At 34.2% G+C, this 15787-nt stretch overlaps 2 protein-coding genes across 2 annotated transcripts in view; one reads left to right on the plus strand and one right to left on the minus strand.

The window, feature by feature from the left end:
• Positions 1 to 200: 200 nt before the first annotated feature.
• Positions 201 to 11942, minus strand: LOC117109567 (lysosomal acid lipase/cholesteryl ester hydrolase-like). Its single transcript, XM_033251935.1, has 9 exons — positions 11670 to 11942; positions 9869 to 10114; positions 7958 to 8274; positions 6934 to 7084; positions 5971 to 6063; positions 5206 to 5361; positions 4480 to 4551; positions 4111 to 4179; positions 201 to 3935 (listed from the first exon to the last, which is right to left on the minus strand). Exons 1-9 carry the CDS (start codon positions 11793 to 11795, stop codon positions 3699 to 3701), a joined length of 1467 nt encoding a protein of 488 aa, XP_033107826.1. The 5' UTR covers positions 11796 to 11942; the 3' UTR covers positions 201 to 3698.
• Positions 11943 to 12465: 523 nt separating this feature from the next.
• Positions 12466 to 15787, plus strand: part of LOC117109632 (SWI/SNF nucleosome remodeling complex component-like) — a 54675-nt gene continuing 51353 nt past the window's right edge. Inside the window, exons 1-2 of the mRNA XM_033252023.1 lie at positions 12466 to 12980; positions 13094 to 13187. Coding sequence (XP_033107914.1) covers positions 12889 to 12980; positions 13094 to 13187 — 186 coding nt within the window. The 5' untranslated portion in view covers positions 12466 to 12888. The remainder of the gene's footprint in view (positions 12981 to 13093; positions 13188 to 15787) is intronic.

Below are 15787 nucleotides of genomic sequence, written 5' to 3' on the forward strand. Positions count from 1 at the left end.
ATATATATATACAGTATATATATATACACACCCACCAGGGTCTAGGGTTCATTTCCTGTAATTCATTTTTCTCACGACTAAGATCAACTCCACTCGCTAACCCCCACTGCCGAACTAATTGCTCTTAGATGCGAATGAAATGGGCCTTAGAGCGATGCGTAATTTAACTAACGTGTATAAAAAAAAAATCACATGAGGCATTTTATTTTTGCAATTTGCTTTTTATTATGACTATTTAGAAATAGTTCCATTCGTCATATTTGAATCAATTAAGAGATTAAAAATTGTTGCATTTACAATCATTCATTATTTCAGAAAAATTTGCACAGTATTGATCAATTTCACATAACCACAATTAAATACAAGCAAGGGATCAATTTTGAAAGACTAAAATGGAAGATACTAAATTTATAACCAAAGGGAACTGTAACATCATGTCCCTAAATGTTTTGGACAACATGGACATTTACGAAATGTCAATGACACTTAATAACTGGCCAATTAGAACAAGACCTAATTGGTCAGCTGAATTAAGGAACCTTCCCTAATGCATTGGGGACAGTTACTCGGTGCAACAATTGCAGTTAAAAAAAAAAAAAACCTGTAGTGACAGTGTAGCAATTGTATGGAAACCAATTTTAATACTGTCACATTTTGAGAACCTAGCAACAACAGTGGCAGATACAGAAATTCAAAATAGAAGGGGCCCATGCCAGGATTTTCACAGACGGGAGTTGTTATGATTATGACACCTCTAAATGGCCGGAAATGGCACTCTCAAACCTAAATTTGATTATAATTTTCCATTTGTTCATATTAAAAATTTTTTTTTTTTTTTTTTGGGACGGGGAACCTTCCTAACCCCCTTGAATCCGCCACCAAACAATATCATAGGGGCTGAAGCTTCGGTAAGGTCCTTGCAGAATATTTTATCAAGCTGCAACAGGCTAATACTGCGTCATTATTACTACAACTTATAGACAAAGCAAACTAAACTAAAATTGAAAAATCAAATATAAGTATTTTAAAGGAATAAAATAAGATGTACAGAACACATAAGCTAAACAATATATTTTTTGAAAACAAAATATATGAAGAAACCCTAAAAATGAATTAGAAAATTGTACTCGATAAAAATAGCTCTTTACTGAAGGACAGGAAAATGCAACAACCATAAATTATAGTGTAACATATATAGAAAATTATATAATATAAAGCAAATGTTTTTAATTAAGGTTATATATAGGTTATATATTGAGGTAGAATTTGCTTTATGGCAAAGCCAGTTGTAGATACATGAATACACACTGACAATGGGCAGGAAAGCTGCCCACTCTTAGCTGTAAGTAGGCTACGCCTCTAGCTTAGTATTCACTTGGCAGACCATGGCATTTAGAGGCTACTTTTCATCACTCTGTGATGCTGATATTAGGCCTTAAATTAAAAAAAGCAATACAGTAATAAGAATTATATTCACCTGTTAATGCAACATAACAATATATAAACGGAAAGATACATGAAAAAATATTTAAAATACATTTTGTTACATCGATATGAGGATAAAATTGCCACAAGGGCAATAAAAGTAAAGAAGATTTACCCGTTTGGGATACAAAAACAAAAGGTATGAAAAATGCATAACCATTATAAACAACCTAATATAATGTGCTAAAATAAATGTCAATCTATGTGTATATTTATATGTCAGAATTCTCTAATTAGAAAATGTTTTTGTAATAATAAATGGTCTCAATTAATTCGGTACCAGTAAATGCCACAATGGCAATAAAAATAAAGATTTACCCTTTTAGGATACAAAAAAAAATATGAAAAATCCATTATCGTTAAAAATTTAAGTAATAGGGTATTCCACTGCAATTAATTACAAACAACTTGAAAATACAACAGTTTTTATAAAATTCAAAATATTATCAACATGCAAAAAGCATTTTAAAAATTTCACTTCAACAGCTGAATTTTAAGTGCAGCAACTAACAAAATCTTTTTAAAGATATTGCTTAAAATTACTTGCATTATGTATTTAGGGAAGGGGGGGGTTTGTTTTAGGACTAGATGATCCCTTTTTGGAGCGTTTGTGAGCAAATGCGAGACTGAAACCAACTTGAATTTCAGTCCACAAGCACAGCCGCAGTGACATTATATTCAATTTCAACCTTAAACATAATTTCTAAGTTCTATATCATATGATACACAGTTCAAAAAAGAACTTAGAAAATATCTCAAACTTTTAGAACAAATTGCAGTATTTCACAAAATAAAAAATTAATAATAGCATCGACTGGTGTGCATTTTGCTATATCGCAAAAAGGCCGGATAAAATAATAATTTTAGTTCAAATAGGCCCTATCTAAAGTAGATAAATGCCAAATAGCTTTTCATTAATAACTTGGTGGTTGAGGTGCTTTCCTCTCAACCACAATAATCTGGGTTCAATTTCCAATAATGCTACAATTTAATTGTAACAAGTAAAACAACTCTCCTCCTTACGCCACTTTATTGACTTAATGTTTAGAGTATCATATTAAACATACTTAAGCGGACACACATTATTCAGCTGATCTTCTGGGCCTAAAAGGGCCATTTATAATATGATTGACATAATTACAACAAAAAAAAAAGTTACATTCTTTCTAGAAAAATCTAAATGTGCTCATATTTCTTTTTTATAACAGTCATGTAACAGCAATATTTCATTCAAATAATTCTTACATTCCAAAGGGTGTATCTTTAAAATATATATGCTATGCCACGATCACAAAGAGCAAATTAAGGATGTTTATATCATAAACTAGCAATGAAGGATGAATGAGTCTTCACTCTGGATTAGCACTTGGAAATGTGGCAGTGTCATATTAAAATGCCTCTTAAGCTAAATTGAATAAAACATTGAATAATTTTTGCTAAACACTTTGGTTTATCTTTAGGGTACATCAATGAATTAAACACTTGTTTAAATCATATCATCAGTTTTTAAGTTTAGATAAACTGTTCATGCTCAGAAATGCAATTATTACGCTTGTTTACGCTATTTCATAATCAGTTTTTGACTGAAGTTTACATAAAACTATTATGTACAACTAAATAAAAAAATTGGACTATAGTCACAAATAAACAGATTATGAGATACACAATTACACCAAGCATATGTTGGAAGTATATGCTACACAAGTGTAAAATTGCATTGAGCATGAGCAAAATGTGGGTTTGTAATGGAACAGTTTTTCCAAATATCTAATTAAGCATTAACTATAAATTTTGACATTTCACCTTGAAGACAATTCTACAATAACATATTTGGCACTTGGAGAAAATGTTTAAGACAACAAACATTACAAATACAAACATATAATACAGTGACAGAAACACTGACATTTTAGAAACATTTGCTTTTTGCAATTGAGATTTCAGTAAGATACCTTATAAACTAGACATACATTAAAAGATTGTTTCCAGTCTGACTCAACAATATCTGACCAGAAATTGAGCATTCACAAGTATTCTCCAAATCCCTTCAGATCAACAGACACATAATTTGACTGAAAAAAGCACTACCACACAAAGTCTGATAAGACTTGGGTAGTTTAGTCTGACAGAGTATTCCTAGATTTTGTATAATATCAACAATTTTTTGCTGTCATACAAGACACTTTTAAAACCATACAACACATGTTTTCCTTTCACACTGCATACTTCTTTAGCATCGCTAAAACGTCCGGGTAGAGTCTTGACGCGGCATCCATGCCCCAGACAAAGTCTAAATGATCGTAGTCCTGTAATCGTAAGTTCCGTACAACATTTTTAAGCCTAGGTGTGACATCATCAACATCAGTTGGGTCTGCAAGCCAGTCTTCACCACCGGAGTACAGAGCAACTGGAACTTCCATGTTGTCCACTGAATATAAGGGTGGTGTGTCCTAGATTGTGGAGTAATGGAACAAAACAATAAATAAAAAAAAACACACATAATACATGAAACACAATTAGAGTGTAAGTAAATAAATTTCTTTGTTTCACCATAGAAATATTGAAGAAAGTTGAAATATTTATGTATACAATTTTGAACCAAAATCACAACAAAAATACATTTACCTGGTTGTACTTCTTCAGGTTTCCACCTGCTCCATAGTCATACATCTGGAAGTTTCCAGCACGCACCATCTGAAGTAAAAATTTAAACAATGCCATGTATAATTATCTAGCAAATAAACAAATTTCAATATTATCCAGAGGCAATGGAACTAGAGTGAGGTATGTGACAATTCATATAGGAGCATGGCACATATAGGTTGAGTGGGAAAAGATGCGATAGACAAAATGCAGTTGGTTGATCAGTCCTGATAAAATTGAACCAGGAATCAAAGAACTGGAAGGATCTACACGTTTCAGCACACAATCAGTGGCTAGTTTAGCAGACTGAGCTAAGCCGCTCTCTACAACAAAATTATATGAATACCATACCTGAGCCCAATGGAGCACGTCTTGTACACTGGTACCGGCTGGACAGTGAGTGTAGTAAACTGGGAGACGAGTCTAAAGAAAAGGTTAAAAAATCAGTTATGCACACTAATGTCAAATTTAATACACCCTGGGTATTGGGATTTGATGTACTAGTACTTGGAATATAGAATTTAATGTACCCCTGGATATTTGAATTTGATGTACTGGATAGAGAATTTGCTGTACTATGGATATTTGAATTTGATGCACCTGGAATATTTAAATTTAATGTACTCTGAATTTGATGTACATCTATTAAAGGAATATCAAGTATGCAGCAGGAAATAAGAGCTTTGGACTTCTAATTGAAGTGTTTCAGTTGTTCATTTATTTTATAGCCATGACTGGTAACAAATACCACATTTTGGTTTGTTCCTGTAAGGTGGTACATAAATCTCAATAGTTACTTCGAAATACAGCATGCAATTTCTTCAACTCTGTACCAAGAATATTAACAATCACCACAGTCTAGCTTCATATAAAAATCATTAGCATCCCATCACACCATATAATTTTTCTGGGTAGCCATTTTAATCATTGTTATCTGATTACTCCTAATTTTCTAATTTAGTTGTGAGAGTGTAAAGAAGTGTAGTGACCCACGCTCTATGTTCAATCACACAGTTTCTACCACTAGACCATTACAACCACACTATCTGTAAAACAAACTGTAGCCCTATAACTTACCTGGTTTAGGTTCTTTGCATCGTATCCGCAAAGAACAAAAATTATATTTTTACAGAACATGTACTCATTAGGTTTGTTGCAAATATCTTTGGCAATCAGATCAATTAACTCTGTGTTTGGTAAGAATTCTTTGATGCCAAGTATATCAAGAAGAAACTGAAATAAATTATAATACATCAGTGATTACTCAATATTAATATAAAAAGAGAAGTGATCTGATTCTAATCTATACTTACTTGTCCATTCAAGCACCATCGATATCATACCATGGAGGTATAAAACAAATTTATATTACACCTCCATGATTATACCAGTATAATACAATATTGGTATATTTTAATCATAATTTATATCACTATTATGATATATATTTATTGATTCAGTTGGGCATTTGTATTGTACTGAAGTCAATTACCAAAAAATATAAAAGACAGTTTGATTTATAGATAAAAACACAAATGTTATGTATATGACAATAAAAGATAAATAACAGCAGCACTTTTGAGACTAACAAATAGAATTTATTCTCTAGCTTTCGTCCACACAGTGGACTTCATCAGGAGAACAGTCTATTTGTTAGTCTCAAAAGTGCAGCTGTTATTTACTTTATATTGTTCTATACTGTATCAGATTAACGCGGCTATACTTTTTATCATTATGTATATGACGAAGCTCAATGTGTTATATTGTTTGTGATATATTAAATAGCCCTAAGATGGAATCTAAAGTGAGCCACATAATCCAATTATTGATTATTAGGTTTACCTGTATTTCTGGTAGGAAGTGTGAAAGATAGGCTATAGGACTCTCCATGTTCGTGACATTTGCTACTGGTGCAAGAGCTACAAACAAATTAATCTAAAAAAAAGTATACAAATTTGAACAATAATAAAAATAAGAACAATATCAACAGCATGTAACAAAAACAAACAATACCAATGGCATGGCAGCAGCAACACCTACAACATCAGCAATACAATAGAAGCAGCAACAACATCAACAGCACCACCACCAGCAACAACAGCAGTAGCAACAACACCAACTGCAGCAGCAACATCAACAACACCAACAATGCCAGCAATACTAACAGCAGCAGCAACACCTACGTCAGCAACATAACAGAAGCAGCAACAATATCAACAGCACCACCACCATCAACAACAGCAGTAGCAACAACACCAACTGCAGCAGCAAAATCAACAACACCAACAATGCCAGCAATAATAACAGCAGCAGCAACACCTACGTCAGCAACATAACAGAAGTAGCAACAATATCAACACCACCACCACCATCAACAACAGTAGTAGCAACAACACCAACTGCAGCAGCAACATCAACAACACCAACAATGCCAGCAATAATAACAGCAGCAGCAACAACAACACCAACAGCAACAACACCAACCATGCCAGCAATAATAACAGCAGCCGTAATACCAACAACAGAAGTAACAGAAATACCAACAAACAGTAGCAACACCACCAACAAAAGCAGCAACAACAACATCAACAACACTAGCAACATCAGCAACAACAGTAGCAGCACCAACAACAGCAACACAACCAACAATTATTAACTACTACCACTACAAATGAACATGACAGTGATGATAACCACAGCGGGCAAGACGACTGAAACGTTAATAATTTAATACAATTCAATGACAATTATAATTATTATCATCAACATTCCATGTTATTAGAAAAGCGAGATATAAACTCAAACCTTTTCTGCAAGTTGCTGATTATTTGAGAATGCGATGAATCCCATTGTGGTTCCCTGGGAATGGCCTACATAAGATAGCTTCTTCTGATTTGATACTTTTAAAACATAATTTACCATCGATGGTAAGTCATATGCTGCCATCTCATCAAAACTGTCACAAAAGAATTTTATCACAAAATTAGTGGTGTTGTATTTTTTTTTAAATTTTGAAATAACAGTGATTTGAACAATACAACTACAGTACAGTAGGGCAGGCAGTAATGCAGTTAGAATTTACTGGTCACAGCTCTATTAAACAAATATGTTTTACAGACAAATGCTTCAATTTGACAACGGTTCTACACGAATAGCTATAGTAGGTCTACAAGTAGAAAAAAAGCACTGACAATTACCCAATAAAGACAAAAGGGAAAAACCCTTTTGTATTACAACATCATGCATAGTGACTTTCAGCAGCAATTTGTAAGAGTTTCTATTCCCTTGTCTGTGATTGGACAGTTATCTGTACTCCCTTATTAGGGATGGCTTATTTACTGAGTGCAGTGATGCATAGTATTTGGTTGACATTAGCGTGTATCACCAACATGACTAATTTTCATAAGACAGTTTACGGTAATAAATAACACATACTGTAAGGACATAAATTGACAGAAAATTAGGCATAGTTAAACTTTCACAATTTCTTAAAAATGTTTTTTGGGTGGCATGGCATACAGTTTGATTTTTAACAAAATACTTATAGTTTTCATTGAATGTGAATATAAGTGACTAATGCAGACACATCTACCCAGGTATAACAGTGATGGTAATGAAAAATAAACCCACAAAAACTACATATTGTACTATATTCCAAAAGTTAAATTTAAAAATAGTGTGTAAAAACAGAAATCATAAATTTAAATAGAATTTATGATACTGAACAACTTCGTAATTTAAGTAACTGTTAATCATGAGCAAATATTAAAAAAAAACCAAAAAAACCACATTTAAATCATGTCTAAAAACAATTAATAGTTAAATTTACCTCCAAGCCCAAAATGCATTTTGATCAGGTTTCAAATACGTGTGGTTTTTTGAATACGTATTACCACGTACATTTCCTAACCACACGTCAAATCCTGCATCAGCGAGAATATAACCAAGACTCTCGTTCCTAAGGTTTGTCAACCAGTTAGTGGATGCACATAGCAGACCGTGCTGTAAGAACACAACTGGACGACCTTGTTTCGGTGGTTTTTCGTTCCTCCCGTACGGAATTCTCTGCAATCCCAGAATGAAGCCGTCGCTTGTATTTACATAATGAGCTTCTGCTGGATATCCTTTACTTGTGATCAATTGTATCTGAAAAAAAAGGAATTATATTCCTAACTTTAAATAATTACAATATTTTTGTTGTTGGATCATAAGATCTAATGTGTGCATCAATAACAAGAAATGTTTTAACTCTGCAGCAGCTTAAAGGCTGACAAAAACAAATTAGAATTAATATTTTATTATAAAATTCTTTAGTATAATTATGTTTACAATATAATAAAATGTATACAATACAGTTGAAGGTGGAACTATTGCAAAAAAGATTGCCCATTCTAGTAAGAAATCATTCCATTTGATAATATCATTAAATTTTTATTCATTTCCCCCCGAAATTTGATATTAATTGCTTGTGTAACAATCTCTATTTAGAAGTACTGTGCAGTAGTAACAATAATAGTTTTGCCAGCACCTAAATGGTTACCTAAGCCAAGGAGAATAGTTTAATAATTATATAGACAGTAGGCCTAAGCCTACCCACAAAAGTCTCTTTTGTTGATCTCTAAACTGACATTGTAAAATTAATAACATGTAATACAAGATCCCACTGATAACTTTATGTGTTCCATTGGATATTATTAACTTGTGTTTGCTGGTATTTATGTTTACAATGGAGTGTACTTATGTGTCCTCCTAGTAGACATAGGTTGGCATGAACTTTCCGGCCAGTCTCCAAAATATTTATCAAACCTAGTCAAAGAAGGATAGGATAGGATAGGTTCGGTGAGATACACACAAGGATAACCCACACAAAGTGCTGAGACTTATTTCCAGTGGGATCCTTCTAGTGGTGATTGGGCAGTGTTCTGTGTTCTTTAATGTGCACATGGACGATATTACAGACAGGCCTAAATGCCTCTTCCGAAAGACTGTGCGCTTTTATGCTCGTACTTCAGCCCTCCAGCGAAAACACAAGAAGAGCAGCGATAACCCACCGGGTTTTACACCGGGAGACAATACCCTACTCTTTTCTAAAGAGTGTACTGTGTTCTTAAATGTGCACATGGGCCATTTTGAACATGGGTATGGGACCAACGGCTTAAAAGTCATCCGAAAGACGGTGTGCTTTTTAAATTTGCATTTCAGCCCTCCAGCTGAAATACAAGGAGAGCAGCGATGAGAATTGAACCAGAGACCACAAGATCTCAACATGGTTCAGCACAACACACATTGGCTACCACCAGTTTAGCCAACTGAGCTAGCTGGTTTTGTGATATTTTTCCAAAGTATCAACTTAAATTATGGAAAGTTGTAATTTACACTTCAAATGGCATAGACCTCAGAAAGCAAAGCTTGCAACAAGAATGCAAACTTATGCAAACACATATTTATATATATAGAAAAAATAATAATTCAGTACTACTAAGGATAAACCCCAGAAAGCAAATCCTGCAATGCAAACTCAACCTACACATATTTTTTTTTGCAATTTTCTATGGTAAACATATGAAAGAACATAGTAACATTGCAATTGAAATAGTATTATTAGTATTGGAAATTAATCTTTTGGTACATGTAGTCCTTATGAGTGTCAGTCTAGCTAGCTAACGGTATATTTAAAACATGGATAGCACCTCCTGGACTGTCTCTTATACACATCTAGATGTGTATAAGAGACAGGTACATTTCCTAACCACACGTCAAATCCTGCATCAGCGAGAATATAACCAAGACTCTCGTTCCTAAGGTTTGTCAACCAGTTAGTGGATGCACATAGCAGACCGTGCTGTAAGAACACAACTGGACGACCTTGTTTCGGTGGTTTTTCGTTCCTCCCGTACGGAATTCTCTGCAATCCCAGAATGAAGCCGTCGCTTGTATTTACATAATGAGCTTCTGCTGGATATCCTTTACTTGTGATCAATTGTATCTGAAAAAAAAGGAATTATATTCCTAACTTTAAATAATTACAATATTTTTGTTGTTGGATCATAAGATCTAATGTGTGCGTCTATAACAAGAAATGTTTTAGCTCTGCAGCAGCTTGAAGGCTGACAAAAAAAAAATTAGAATTAATATTTTATTATAAAATTCTTTAGTATAATTATGTTTACAATATAATAAAATGTATACAATACAGTTGAAGGTGGAACTATTGCAAAAAAGATTGCCCATTCTAGTAAGAAATCATTCCATTTGATAATATCATGAAAGTTGTAATTTACACTTCAAATGGCATTTAAAACATGGATAGCACCTCCTGGAAAAAGTATGAACTAGATGCAAGTCATGTGGTCTTCGGAGTTTCATAAAACAAAAAAATATGGCGAGCGTCTATTTTAGTATGATAGCAGGCCTAGTTGCTTAACTGTGTGCTGATGTCAGGGTTTCAGTAACACTAATGAGGTCACACAGAATTTGGGTCTATGTTTATGCCTGATCACTGCACCTTTGGCTTCAGCAAGCAAAAGTCAAAAACACACATACACACGTCTCTACCAAGAATGGTCAGAAAGATAATATTTGTTTTTCTTTTTCTTTTCTTTTTAAAGGGGCCTAATATTGAAGATTAGGCCCAGTCTTGTGATCACAATTATCTAGGGTTGGCCCAGGCCAGGGCCTACTTAATAATTCATATGGTAATCTGGTTTTATCCTGTTGCTGACCTTGGATCTATGTTTTCAAATTACTCCACTACTCTTGTTTGTAAATTTACAACTCTAGTGTCATATGACTTTAATACAACTAAAGCAACATTATATTTTTACATAATATATTAAAGATTGCGGTACACCACACAGATATTTCTGAAAAATTGGTTGTTGTTGGTTGAGAATCTCAACAACAACAACAGTACTTTTCAGAACTATCTATGTGGTGTAGTAAGCCTTAATATATTATTAATTCACCATGCAAACCTTCAAACAATATTGTTTATATACTTTTATGAGATAAGACCAAAACATGCACTATATGCCTACCATCTTTCCTAGACATATATAAATCTAAGTATTTATCTTTCAGTGACAGTAGGCCTCATAACTAGTGCATTTAATAGTGCATTAACAATAACCAGAACGGATGTTTACGCCAACTCACTTTTACTTAGGACAACCAAAAGACTAGATTGTTTCAGACCTCACAAATTTTAAAACCACCTTTCCTGGTGCCTGAAAATGATTAAGCGACCATTCTACTACCACTACACCTCCAGTTTAAACTCCGCCAAGGAGTACAGTTAGAAACCAAGTTCGGCCTACCATCCAATAATTATGATGACGTTATACATGCAGATGAAACTTACAACATAAACAAACAAGGAATGCAGCATACATAGGCCTAGGCCTAGTGCCGTACTTGCCTAGGAAATGCAGATAAAGCTAACAGTAGAAGACCGAGATGATTAGTCATAGACAAATATTACTAGTACTGTGTAGGACTAGGCTACCATTAGTATAAAATAGGGCGTACCCAGTAAAACTTACAGCATCCATGTCGAGTTCGGGATCATAAGTGAAGACTTCATCATCACGACCACCACCACCACGAGTCAGGCTAGCGAAAACCAGAACTAAAAAAATACAAACACATTGCTGTAGCATTGCAGTCATCTATTGCATTAGAGGCCTATTTAAGTACCAAAATAAATGTACAAAATTTAAAAGTATAAAATGGATCTTATTGATCTTCAAGGACGGTCGGTACTACGAAATAATGACCATGCACAAAATAGTGGACATCAATCAATGTAAACAAAGTGTGTCATGTGTTATGTGTGGCTCGTCACGAGATTTTGATGGTAACATCCATTCTTAAAACATATTCAATTAAACACAATTTCGTAAAAATTATATAGTTTAATAACACAATTTACAACAAGTACACATAAATTTGTACTAAAAATCTGTATATAACTAACTAATGAGGTAATTCGTAAAATATCTTGTACTAGGTTTTCTAAAATCATTATTTTCAATTATATCTCCCCTCGTCTTCAAATGGAGCAATATGGAGGCGCGCCTATTGTGAACCAATCATTTGACCTTTACATTAAAATGTACAGAAATTATCGATTTTCCTTATATTTTTCAAAATAATAAATGTATTGAGTTTTTAAATATTATTTTCTTCAAAATTATATCAATAATTTGTCGAAATGTGTCAGTATTACAACGTATTTCGATAGAACTAAAAAATTAAGCATAAATTTAAATATATTATAGAATCGTAGCGTGGCCGCCGCCATCTTTGTTACGTCTTCCGACAAAGAACAGCAATTGTGAGACCCCCTATAGCAGCTAATGTAATTTTCGGGCATGTTCATTATGCCTTTTTTTGTTGCCGATTTTTGTGGCGATTTCCCTCACCGCTGAACTTTGTGTGGGCCGTAGTGAACGTTTGCTTTGACCGATTTCAACGGAACTTTCATCTTAGGGAAGGAGATATATCATATTTACAGTCATTACGTAATTTGTATGAATGTGTTCGTTGCAAAAGTCAAAATAATACACGTAAACTTGACGTGTTTTGATCAGGTTTTATCGTGGACACAATCGGGAGCACAATCGGTGGCTTTTGTCAATGAAATGGGTGCATCATCATGCACAGTCTTGGTGGAAATTTGAACTAATGCGCCGTCGTATACGTACGTATTAATTTATCAATGACCTACAGAAGCTATACAAGGAGTATAATCAAGAAGTAATGGCCCAATACTTGGATAAGGATCCGTTCACTTACGAACATGAGAAGCGTACGTTTCTGAACGACTTGCGGCAGTTTCACTCTTCGAAGGGGTAAGTCCTATCTATTTGTGTGTAGCTTGTCCCAATTTATCACTTGAATTTCGCTCCCTACCATCTATTGTTTCGCTTCGTGGACTTCCTTATTGTTTTCTTTTGTTCCACAGAACACCGTTGAATCGTCTTCCATGTATTGGGGGAAAAGAATTGGATCTGTATTTGCTATATAACAAAGTCGTGTCTCTTGGAGGATTTACAAAGGTTTGTTGTACATTTTGTTTTGGACATGGACAGGTTTGGTCATAAACATCCATTCAAACCCATGGCATTTGTCTGTGTTGTGACCTGTTTCATAAACAACTCACATCAGCAATCTTCATCTTCATTGACAAAACTAGTCTTATGCTAAGGTCATACTCAGCAAACCAATGACAATTCAAGGTTAAGTGTTTCTGATAGTGTGTGGATGCCCAACCCTCCCTCACCTCAGCTATGCCTAGAGACTCTAGCCTAGGCGAAGGCCTTGGCTGACTCTGGCCAGTCAGTGGTGGGCATGCTAATAATAATACACAATAACTTATTCTTCCTACCTAACCTCATAGGAATAGGAACATTAAAATTGGCCGTGCCTAGGCAACACTAAACAGGAGTCTACAGAATATGTTCATGAGAGGGTGATATCTTCATCATTCACCAGTATGTAATAATTGACTGTATGGCATAAATTGAATAATTTACAGTAAAACTCTACACAGATCATTTAGGTGACAAATAATATACCATGAATTGTTCTGCACAAACTAAACAATTTTCATGTCTCCTACTATAGATTGTGGTCATAAAACATCAATTACAATGTAAATTTTCAAATATTTACATTATAACATACTATAGATCATTATGTAAATATTTCAAATTAGGATGTTCAAAAGCTTTTCATACTCGTGCATCGTTGTCCTGTCAAAAATGTTATTGGCAGTTTGGATGACCACCGCACCAACTGTCTAGATGAAAAGATGGAAAAGCTTACAGTAAAAATCATGTTTCATGGATTTATACATCCATGAAAAGCTTATACAGTATTGATTGTACAGTAGAATCTAAATTTGAAGTTTTGTTGACTCTTTGTCCGCATGGAAAGAGCTCTAGCTACAAGCAGTTTATTCAGTATCCAGGAGTGATGGTGCTCTTAGCTCTGTGAGTCCCAAGTTAAAAAAGACCACTTCAGGAATTGTGGGCTGAATGGGCTTTCTTAACGTTATTGTATTTTCCTGCCTGCATTAATAAAGGCCACCTGACTTCAGCAAGACAATAAGAGGCCTAGTTCAGACTAGGAGGCTAAAACCGGCTCAACTCGACCCACCTGCCAGTCTGAACTAGGTGGCTTATCTCAAGCCGGGCTGTGTTCCTATATAGTAACTAGGCCTGGCGAGCCACCGTGTTTAACTTTTCTAAGCCGGGCTTTAATCGTTGCGGGGTTGACTTCAGGTAACAAAATTACCAATCAGCGTTCAATTACGTACGCTATGAGCGAACGTACCTTTGGCGAGCAATGTTTTGAAACACTTTTCCTTGTTACGGTTCATTATTACGCAAGTTCTCGTTCCTGGCTAATCCCTCTAGTCTGAACGCCCGGCAAAGTTAACTCAAGCCCAGCTAATCTCAAAGTCTGAACGTAGCCAAATAGTAAATTAACATTCTGGATTTTTGGAAGATGGATTAGTTTGCAGAAGGTTGTTCCTGTGAATGCTAGAATCTGTATCAACTTCTAAAACCAAATAAATTATTCTTATTATTCAATTAGTAATAATGTGTAACATGATAATTAATAATTGTAGAAATTTTGCAGTTAAGATGAACTAAATTCACAAAGAAGAGTTTTTTCTTTGTGGTTTGTCATGTTGACTAATTTAAGCAAAAAAAAAATTCTATGGAGAAGTATACATGACTATGACAAAGAATCATTGGCAAGGTGATCATGTTATATTAAGATAAACATCATGGTTATTTTTCTAACCCTTCATGGCAGGGGTTAATGATTAATTTTGGCTTATTCTACTGACGGTTTTATCTTCTTAATGTAAGTCCTCGTTATTTCAAATCTGAAATTGGATGCCCATCTGTCAACATGTGTTGATAATCAGAAAGCATTTGAAATAAATTTAAATATTGTGGCTCCTTGGTTAATAGAGCCGGTTATTTTTTAATCCTGCTCTAATGTTTATTTTCAAGCAAGTGCTGGGATTATTCATTTAATCATAAAATTTGTTTTACATCAGTATTGTAAATAATGCAATATAATATTACTTGCACTTACATGACTTGTAGAATGCAATATTACATAGCAAAGTGTAATTATTTTATTTTATAAGTTTTATTATGTTTATAGTTTGTCATAATGAATTGGAATACTTGCTTGATACTTGCTTAATGTTTTTAGGTCAGTTTTAGTAGAGTAAGCTTATAGCTTATAACTGTATGTCCATTCAAAACATCTTGATAATTCATCTACAGTACAGACACAAATTATCGCTTCGTATCTGTGCGTAACCTCTCGTAATCTGCTCCTAGGTACGTTTTGAACGTAGCTACGAACTACTACGAAGGTCATTGTTATTTTAATTAGCTTTGCAATGATTGTAGTCTGGATCATCGGACTGATAAACAATGCGTAAACAATATTGAAATATAGTTTACCAGCTTTCAACACATGAGCAATGTTGCAATTTACTAATAAACAATGTTAGAACTTTATTGTTTTGTTGTATCCTACCTTATTATTAGATCGATCATGTTTTAAAACTGTGTTTAGTTTGCTAGCTAAGTAACCTAGTGGGCATTCAGTATGTTCGAATTTCAAT

The sequence above is a fragment of the Anneissia japonica genome, unplaced genomic scaffold (genome assembly GCF_011630105.1).
Source record: "Anneissia japonica isolate Jap-2015-1 unplaced genomic scaffold, ASM1163010v1 scaffold287829_len2072220_cov186, whole genome shotgun sequence".
In the NCBI taxonomy this organism is placed as follows: Eukaryota; Metazoa; Echinodermata; class Crinoidea; order Comatulida; family Comatulidae; genus Anneissia; species Anneissia japonica.

Coding starts and splice junctions, on each gene's coding strand:
- LOC117109567 (XM_033251935.1), bottom strand. CDS start 11,795: ATGACTGCAATGCTACAGCAATGTGTTTGTATTTTTTTAGTTCTGGTT. Junction 4,552..5,205: donor ATGCAAAGAACCTAAACCAG/GTAAGTTATAGG, acceptor CCTTTTCTTTAG/ACTCGTCTCCCAGTTTACTA. Junction 3,936..4,110: donor ACCTGAAGAAGTACAACCAG/GTAAATGTATTT, acceptor TCCACAATCTAG/GACACACCACCCTTATATTC.